Genomic DNA, 9,443 nt, shown 5'->3' on the forward strand with positions numbered 1-9,443 from the left:
AGAAATAAATGTTAAATTAACAAGTTACCTTTTTTTTGTGTGTGTGTGTGCTTCACTCCCCTTCAAAACAGTGACCAGCGTACATGCCCCCTTTCAATGCAGTGACCAGCGTACATGCCCCTTACAATGTAGCGGGCGGGCGGGCGGGAAGGTGACGTCAAGACAGTGCGTGACTAACGCACGCACCGCCTCCATGCGACGTCACAGCCAGTACAGCGCCTGCCACAGTGGGGAGTGTCGGGGCGCACAATGGGCCTCCTCCCCTCGCTAGTATCCGCCCCGGAGCCGCGGCAAAGGTGTAAAAGAGCCATATGCGGCTCCGGAGCCGCGGGTTGCAGACCCCTGTTCTAGCCCAATGGTTGCCATTAATTTGATTGGAATTAATTTTAGAATGAAATGATTTTAGAATGTTTTATCGTTTTACTATTGTTAGCCACTCTGAGCCCGGCTTTGACTGGGGAGGGCGGGATATAAATAAAATTTATTATTATTATTATTATTATTATTATTATTATTATTAAGTGGATTTGAGTTCAGACAATGATAGCTTCCTCACCCATTACGTGCAGCAAAGCAGTAGAGCTGAACAGGAGCATCTTCATCATTCTCCCCAAAATAGCCCATTTTATAAGGGCTGAGCGTCTCACCGACACTTTTTGAGTCTTCTATGGACAGTTCCTCAGTTTCCCAGTGGCCCTTGGCAGGTGTCTGGATTTCCCAGGAGTCCAGGCCATCTGACGCAGTGTGAGTGATGGGGAGACAGAAAATGAAGGGAGAGGCTTTGAGTGCATGGAAGCAGCCCATGGGTTAGAAAGAAAACAAGAATGACTTAGGCCACTTTCAGACTGTCCCTGTTTCCAAGAGGGACTCAATTGCATAATGGCAAGTACAGGTTCTCAGATTTAGGCTGGTTTTGTGATGGTGTGCAAGCAACCTGCATCACAACAAAATCAGACTTCTTGACGCAATGCCATAAAACCTCCCCACAAATGAATTGTCTCGATAAATAGCCAGTATCCTTAAATGTGGGGCAAACAATCAGGATGAAGGGGCAAAAAACAGGCAGTTGGGAAATGATCATAGTTCAATTATCACCCTTAGTTTGCATGATTAAGTAGTAGACACCCAGAAGTTAACTGACATTATTATATTGGGTCCATTAATTCCAACAGATCTACTCTGGGGTAGATGGGAGTTGTAGTTCAGCAACCTCTAGGTTCTCACACCTGGAAAAACAAGGTTTTTGGCTATTTAGAATATGTAATTATGTATACCGTATTTTTTCGCTCTATAAGACGCACCAGACCACAAGATGCACCTAGTTTTGGGAGGAGGAAAACAAGAAAAAATATATTCTGAATCTCAGAAGCCACAACAGCAAGAGGGATCCCTGTGCAAGGAAAGCAGCAATCCCTCTTGCTGCTCTGGCTTCTGGGATAGCTGTACAGCCTGCATTCACTCCATAAGACGCACATATATTTCCCCTTACTTTTTAGGAGGGGAAAAGTGAGTCTTATAGAGCAAAAAACACGGTATGTAATCTCTGCCACTTCTGCTTCTTCTGCCTCCTAGCAGGCCTGCTGGTGGTCTGTCTGTCCCAGATTATTTGTATTCACTATGACTCATCGCCGTACTTTGGATTGTCCTGAATACCACCATATGGTAAAGGTAAAGGGACCCCTGACCATTAGGTCCAGTCGTGGACGACGCTGGGGTTGCGGCGCTCATCTCGTTTTATTGGCTGAGGGAGCCGGCGTACAGCTTCCGTGTCATGTGGCCAGCATGACTAAGCCGCAACTGGCGAACCAGAGCAGCGCACGGAAACGCCGTTGACCTTCCCACCGGAGCGGTACCTATTTATCTACTTGTACTTTTAATGTGCTTTCGAACTGCTAGGTTGGCAGGAGCAGGGACCGAGCAACGGGAGCTCACCCCGTCATCATCATCATCATCATCATTTAATTTTTTTTTATTTATATCCTGCCCTCCCCAGCCAAAGCCGGGCTCAGGGCGGCTAACAACAACAATAAAATAGTATAACATCAATAGTACAATATCATGGGGATTCGAACCGCCAACCTTCTGATCTTCAAGCCCTAGGCTCTGTGGTTTAACCCACAGCGCCACCCACATCCCGTTCACCATATGGTAGCCAAGCCCAAAGCCCACAGTCCTGTTGGGATGCATTTTGGCTTGAAACTGAGTGTGTGATGACTGATAATATTGTCATTTATCTGTTTCAGACCCCTACGTAGTAGCAGTTGCCAGGACATTGTCCTGTTCGCCTCTGTATAGTTCCATCCTCATTTCAGACATTGTGGTAGGTTGCAATGTCTAGCTGGTGATATTGTCAGGTTTAGCTGCTGATAACATTGCAGTGTTTAGCTGGTGAGTTATCCCGATGTTGAAAACCAGCTCAAATATTATGAAAAAAATATCATCAGGTGAACTTCAAACCGGTCTTGGATGATACATTGCCCAGCCCTAGTGTAGACATTACTGTGCTAGATGAACCAATATTGGGACTCACTGTACGACAGCTTCCTATGTCCCTAAAGGCTTTATTATTCAGATTTCTGTCCAGGAGCGTTTTTTTCTACCAGATAAATGGGGACATACCTTGGCCATCAGGATTCTTGATTAAGTTCTTCTCTAGGCGGGAGAAAATGTAGAAAGCCAATGGCTTTGGAGAAGAGTCATGGTCCCTTTTCCGGAACTTGCGCTTCCACAGGACCGGCAGGTCTACCAAGTCCCGCCACTGAGAGCAGACCAGCCGGCAATTGCAAATGAGGTCGCTTGCTGGAACCAGGGACAAGATATCCAACAGAAGGTTTTCGGGCAAATTTTCCATCCCAAGACTTTCCCTGGCTCAGGAGAGTTAGCATCTGTGTCAAATGACCAACGATACTCAAGGGCTGCCCAACATCCTCCTATAAGGACAATCGGAGGCTGGCAGACTCCACACACACACACGCCCATCTCCCATGGATTTGCCTTGCAATTTAGGGTGGGAGTCACAAGACCAGGAGAACGCAAGCACAGAGGAAATAGAATGGCAATAAAATCTGCAATGAAAATACTGGCTTGTAGTTTAAAGGTGAATTTTGGACATAATGGAGATGTAAAAGACTGGATGATCATAAAAGATGCAGGAGGAAATGATTTAAAAATAGGACCTACAAAGGGGAGGAGGGAAGTCCCTGAGATTCTCTGGAATTTTGTTTTTATGTTGTATGTTGGATATGTGAGTGTAAAACTTTGATCTGAAAAACCAAAGAATTTTTTTAAAAAAGGAAATACTGGCTTGAAAAAGAAGGGGCGGGAAAATATCTCCTTGCTTTGGGATCAATATCGCAAAGGGTTCAACACTGCCAGCCTCTTTATGGGACTGGATAACAGCCCCCGATTAACCGGTATTTACAACATCGAGGCATCAAGCAACAGTCATAGAAAAGTAAGTTATGTAAAACTAAGCCTATGTACGTGCACACACACACACACACACACACACATTCTGAGAGCCAGTGTTGTGTAATGGTTAGTGTTGGATGAGGCCTGGATCGAGACACATCAAAGCAGTGTTTCAGTTAAACGCAATGTAAACTTTGTATGAGAAATTGGGTTGGCAAAAGTGGAACTCCACAGCGCCATCTGGTGTCACAGTGTTATAATGCATAAACAACGCATATACTGTAAAGCGCTTTTTCTTTGCCAATGTAGCTGAGTCCCAAGGTTCAAATCCCCACACAGCCACGAAGCTCACTGTGTGTGACAAGTTTTTGTTGGCCAGAGTCAGTCCACTTTTTGAATTATGCTTAGTTAGGAGGCACAGTTGAAAAGAATGGGCAAAGCAGATCCTTTGGGTAGTAGCCAATGCTGGTCCTACACAGAGTAGACCCATTGAAATCCCTGACCATGGTTGACATAGATCTATTAATGCCTAAGATTTATAGAATTGTAGAGTTAGAAGGTTCATCTAGCCCAACCCCCTGCTATGCAATGAGTCTACGTCGAGAAAAACCTAGTTGTATCCAACCATGTCAATTTCGGTTTCTTTCGGGTTCTCATTTTTTCAAGTTCTCCACATTTTCAGATCAGGATGTGTGTGTGTGTGTGTGTCTGTCCTCATGAAAATTCATCCGCACACAGAATCCGGACATAAAAGTTGTTGGGCTTTTTTTTTTTGGTGTTGTTGTTGCAAAATCTCAAGAATAAATGAAAGGGTCTCTTCTCATATTCTTCTGCTGAAAATGAGTGAATTGGTGGTCTGATCTATAGCCCAGCCATACCCAGATGTATGCAACTCTGCATATGCTCAGAATCCCATCCTCCTCAGATACTTGCCATTTGATTTCCCTTTGGATGACTAGAGTCACCATCCTTATGGGCAAGAAGGGATACTTTCCAGTGTTGGGCATAAATTAAACAGAAAAGAAAAGGATGAAAAGGATCTAGGGGTCTTAGTAGACCCCAAGCTTAACACACAAGTCAAAAGGCCATGCAGCAGCAAATAATGCTAATGCGATTCTAGGCTGCGTCAACAGAAGTCTAGTGTCCATAGCAAGAGAAATTACAGTACTGCTCTATTCTGCCTTGGTCAGACCACACCTGGAATTCTGTGTCCTGTTCTGGGCGCCACAAATTAAGAAGGATATTAACAAGTTGGAATGTGTGCAGAGGAGGGTGACTCAGGGTCTGGAAACCAAGCCTTATGAGGAATGTTTGAGAGAGTTGGGGATGTGTATCCTGGGAAAGAGGAGACTGAGAAAAGAGGAGAGAGAGTCATCTTAAGGGCTGTCACATAGAAGATGGAGCAAGCTTGTTTTCTGCGGAGGTAGCATGGCCACCAGTCAGGGATTCTTTAACTGTCACTTCTGCATTGCAGTGGTTTGGACTACTGTAGATGGGTAACAGTGAGGATATTAACTGTTTAAAAATCTACTGAATGAAGACTTCCTTTTTCTAAACTTCTGTCATGTTTGACCAAAAGGTGTGATTCCTGATCAGATGTGACTTCAGTTTAGAAATGAGCTGAGCGATACATTTTAGAATTCTTTGGAAATGCATTTATTTTAAGACAATTGGCTTTGCAGAGAACAGCCATCCCTTGCTTTGCAAAATCTTCATGGGAAGGGGAGAGAACATATGTTTACTCAGACGTAATCCCTGCTGCGTCCAGTAGGACTTACCCCGAAGTAATGCCAGCCCTACTAGGAGTAGACTCACTGGAGCTAATGAACAAAGAATCATGGAATTATAGAGCTGGAAGTGATCCTAAGGGTCACCCAGTCCAACCCCCTGCAATGCATGACTAACATGCCCCTTTCTTTCAGTGGGTCTCCTCTGAGTAGGTCATGCAACCTTTAAAATACTTGTTCTGCCAAAGAATTCTGCCCATCTACCCCATCACTGCCAATCTTTCACATAATTTTGTGGTTTGGGTAAGTTTAGTGCATCATGTTTAAGTGGGGTTCTTGACCCCAAGTCGATTCTCATTTTTGAAGTCCAACATGCTGGAGAAGATGGTGTTCTTTTGAAACCTTCAGGCATCTTCTCCGCCCAGAAGTACTGAAGAAATAAGAGTGTAGGGAGGGGGCCCGGAGGCTTCCCCCACCAATTTCAGGGCGTTGTGTTCCACCAGTGGAAGGAGAAGGGCTCCCGGAGGACGTTGGTGCCGCAGTGGACCTCGCCAGACAAGATGTGGTAGGAGAAAAAGTCATCGATGAAGGTACAGTTCAGCCCCAGCGGTTCCAGCAAGGAGCGGACTTTCTCTTCCAGGCAGCACTGCCCATGGATGATGGGGCCAAATGGCTTTGGGATGCCCAGGTGTTTCCCCAAGACGAGCATGTTCACCTAGGCGGAGCAAAAACAAACAAATGCTACAGTCTGGTTGGTTTTTCTGCCATCTCAGCATGTAGAAGGCTGCCTTCTACTGAGTCTAACCATCCATCCAGCCCAAAGTTCACTACACTGACTGGCAGTAGTGCCTTTCCAAGGTTTCAAGCAGAGAGTCTCTCTCAGTCTTAGCCAGAGATGCCATTGGAATGGAACCTGGAGCCTTCTGCAGGCAAGGCAGGTGCTCCACCACTGTCATGCCTCCACTTAAAAGTAAAATAAGTTTCCAGTCCTCATGGGTCTGAAGCGAGGACTGGTTTCAAAAGGAACACAGGGAGCTGTCTTGCACCGAGTCAAATCATTTGGCTCAGTATTGTCTACATTGACCCGCAGTGGTTCTCCAGGATTTTGGTGCAGGCAGCCTCTCCCAGCCCTACCTGGAGATGCCATTGAACCTGGGACCTTCTGCTTGCAAGGCAGCTGCTCTGCTCCATGACTGAGCTATGCCCCCTCCCCATCTAGCTCAGTGCTGCCTACACTGACTGGCAGCAGCTCTCTGGGGGTTACTGCTCTGGAAGCCGATTTCCAGAGAAAAGGTTTGAGCTGCGCTCGACACCCCTGCACAAATACCAAGGAATGACGGAGGGAAGAAAGCCCCTCACCATGTCTGGAAACAAGGCGGTCGCAGTAGAGTCTTCCAGAGTGAACAGCTGAGGGATGTCCACGATATCTCTCTCGCTCAGGCCCAGCTCCCGCTTCAAAATGCTCCGGTTCCAGTCAATGCAACTCTGGAAGAAAGAAGAAGATGCAAAATATTCCCCATGGGCTGTAAAACCTGCTTTGTTTCATGTTGAATATTTGCACCTGAAGGCAGCAAAGCTGCCATGCATTTTTAAGCTCAGAAATAGCAAGTAACAGGTTTTTTTTTTAAAAAAAAAACAACCACAAGTTCCTGAGATATTAAAAAACAAATCACAGGCCCCTTCAGATTGGTGTTTTATTATGTGCATATTTTGCAACATGCTCTTGACACAATAATATTGCATTATTGTGATTTATTCTGCTGCATCATCATCATCACCATCATCATCATTTCTTCTGTCCCACCTTTGCTTCAAGGAGATCAAGGTAGCAAACATGCTTCTCCTCCTCCTCATTTTATCCCCACAGCAACACTGCAAGGTAGGTCTGGCCCAGAGGCAGTGACTGGCCCCCAAGGCTACCCCATGAGCTTAACGGCTGAGTGGGGGGTTTGAACCCGGGTCTCTCCCAGTCTGACACTCTAACCACTATACTACACTGGCTTTATTAGCTGTTCTATGATGTTTCCGCAACTGCTACCACATTATTGTTGTCCAAGGGACTCTAGTGAAATGGAAACAGGGTGAAAATATACCTAGAATGCTTTTGACATAAAAATGTGTAGGATTTCAGCTGTAAATTATGGGATATGCATGGATTGGAAACACAGCAAAACGTAGCAAGGTGCAAATGCAATGGAGACTGGGATTGCTTATGATTGCCCCAATACCGTCACAAGCCCAAACCATCACAAATGCACAATAAAATGGATCTTCCAAAGGGGCCCTATGTGTTAGTGCTACTTCAGGGTAGGTTTTTGTTTGCCTGGCATCAGTCTTGTTCACACAATAGTTTCCTGGGACAGCGTTTTTCTGATCAATTTGACTCTGCAGGCCTTGTGCCAGGAGGAAAGGAAACTCAAAACCCAGGTTGGTGAACCGATAGCAACTAGACTTGATTCCAGTAAGCCATGATTTGCAGCCGAGATTCCCCCCCCCCCATTTAACAAACCAGTCCATATGAGGAAAGCTTGAAGGAGCTGGATCTGTTTAGCCTGGAAAAGAGGAGAGTGAGAGGAGATTGGATAGCCATCTTCTGATATCTGAAGGGCTGTCACATGACAAATGGAGCAAGCTTGTTTTCTCCCGCTCTGGAGGCTAGGACTCGAACCCATGGCTTCAAGTTACAAGAAAGGAGATTCCGACCAAACATCAGGAATAACTTCCTGGCAGTAAGAGCTGTTTTGACAGCAGAGCGGACTCCCTCAGGAGGTGGTGGACTCTCCTTCCTTGGAGGTTTTTAAGCAGAGCTTGGATGGCCATCTGCATTGAGATTCCTGCATTGCAGGGGGTTGGACTAGATGACCGTTGGGGTCCCTTCCAATTCTACGCTTTTATGCTAGATGTAATGTTACGCCAGGGAGCAGGGTTTGTTTCCTTCAGTTGGGAAGGATCGAAGGAGCCCTCAGAGGCACAGTCAGGGCAAACTGTTAGCTGTGGTTCCCCATGATGTTGAAACTGCACCTTTAGCAAGCAAGAGCTTTCGCTCTGGTTTTCGCCTCAGGGTAGTGTTCACATATAAATGCAGCCATGCAGATCTAGGGCACAACTGCATTTGAAATACTGTGTACCGTTCTGGTCGCCTCACCTCAAAAAAGATATTGGAAAAAGTCCAGAAAAGGGCGACCCAAATGACCAGGGGAAAAGCTGAGCGAAAGGCAACATGAGAGTTTATAAAACTACATGTGGTGCAGAGAAAGTGGATGGAGGGAAGCTTGTTTTTCTTCTCTTAGGACACCGGACATTGTGGACATCCATGTTGGAAGATTCGGAACAGATGAAATCTAGGACTTCTAGAGTTAAACTGTGGAACTCACTGCCACAGTTTGCCGTGATGGCCACCGACTTGAAAGGCTTTAAAAAGACAGACTTATGGAGGAAAGGGCTATTGATAGCTGTTGGCCACAATGGCTCTTCTGCTCTGCCTCCACCTGTTACCAGTTTCTAGGAATCATGAGTGGGGACTTTTGCTGTTGCGCTCGGGTCCTTTTTGTGGGGTTCCCACAAAATGGGCCCCTGGTTGGCCGCTGTGAGACCAGGACGCTGGGCTGGGTGGACCACTGGCCTGACCCAACAGGTTCTCCTCATGGTCTTTACTATATTCTACCACAGCTACAGCCAACATGGCGTCCTGCAGGTAGCCGCCAACTCCCCTCATCCCCAGCCATCAGGGCCCAAGGGTTGGGAATGAGGGGAGTTGTAGTCCCTCAGCACCAGGAGGGCGCCATCTTGGCTACCCCCTTTCTGAAAAATAAAGCAAAGTAAATAACTTTGACTGTGGTGGCAGAAATTGCCACAACCGTCTTGTTCATTTAAAACAGCCTCATGAGCTGATGCACTTCATAATTCTCTCATTTTACTTCATGATTGTTGTTTAGGTCAGGAGAGCAATCTATGCACCCTGCCCATGTCTGAGGTAAAAAAACCAAAAAACCTTAGCCGTGCCTTTTTATTTTATCTCCAGATTGCCTCACTTTAGCTAACTGCAGTTGTTCTTTCATAATTGCTGTGGAATTTGGTCTCTTGTGTGGTTAGGAGAGAAATGACCATAAATGTCTGGCTTGGCATCACATTTTACCTCAGAGTGTTATGGCACAGGTCACGCTAACAGCGCTCCCCTTGTCAGTCAGTGAGAAATAAATCCACATCTTCCTCTTTCCTTATTGCGATTATCTCCCGGAAGATTATAAAGAGGTGGTGAGCTTTTATTTTTAAAGGATCAGGTTTTTTTAAAAAAGCATGTTTTTG

The 9,443-nt window shown here is 45.8% G+C and overlaps 1 protein-coding gene across 1 annotated transcript in view; it reads right to left on the reverse strand.

Moving 5' to 3' along the window:
* Positions 1 to 5,051: 5,051 nt before the first annotated feature.
* Positions 5,052 to 9,443, reverse strand: part of LOC310683679 (protein-arginine deiminase type-1-like) — a 28,410-nt gene continuing 24,018 nt past the window's right edge. The window contains exons 15-16 of the mRNA XM_083453957.1: positions 6,498 to 6,623; positions 5,052 to 5,853 (exon numbers count right to left, since the gene is read on the reverse strand). Of these exons, the coding sequence (XP_083310083.1) occupies positions 5,620 to 5,853; positions 6,498 to 6,623 (360 nt within the window). The 3' untranslated portion in view covers positions 5,052 to 5,619. The remainder of the gene's footprint in view (positions 5,854 to 6,497; positions 6,624 to 9,443) is intronic.

Source organism: Podarcis tiliguerta (assembly GCF_965153285.1).
Source record: "Podarcis tiliguerta genome assembly, chromosome: 8".
Classification (NCBI taxonomy): Eukaryota; Metazoa; Chordata; class Lepidosauria; order Squamata; family Lacertidae; genus Podarcis; species Podarcis tiliguerta.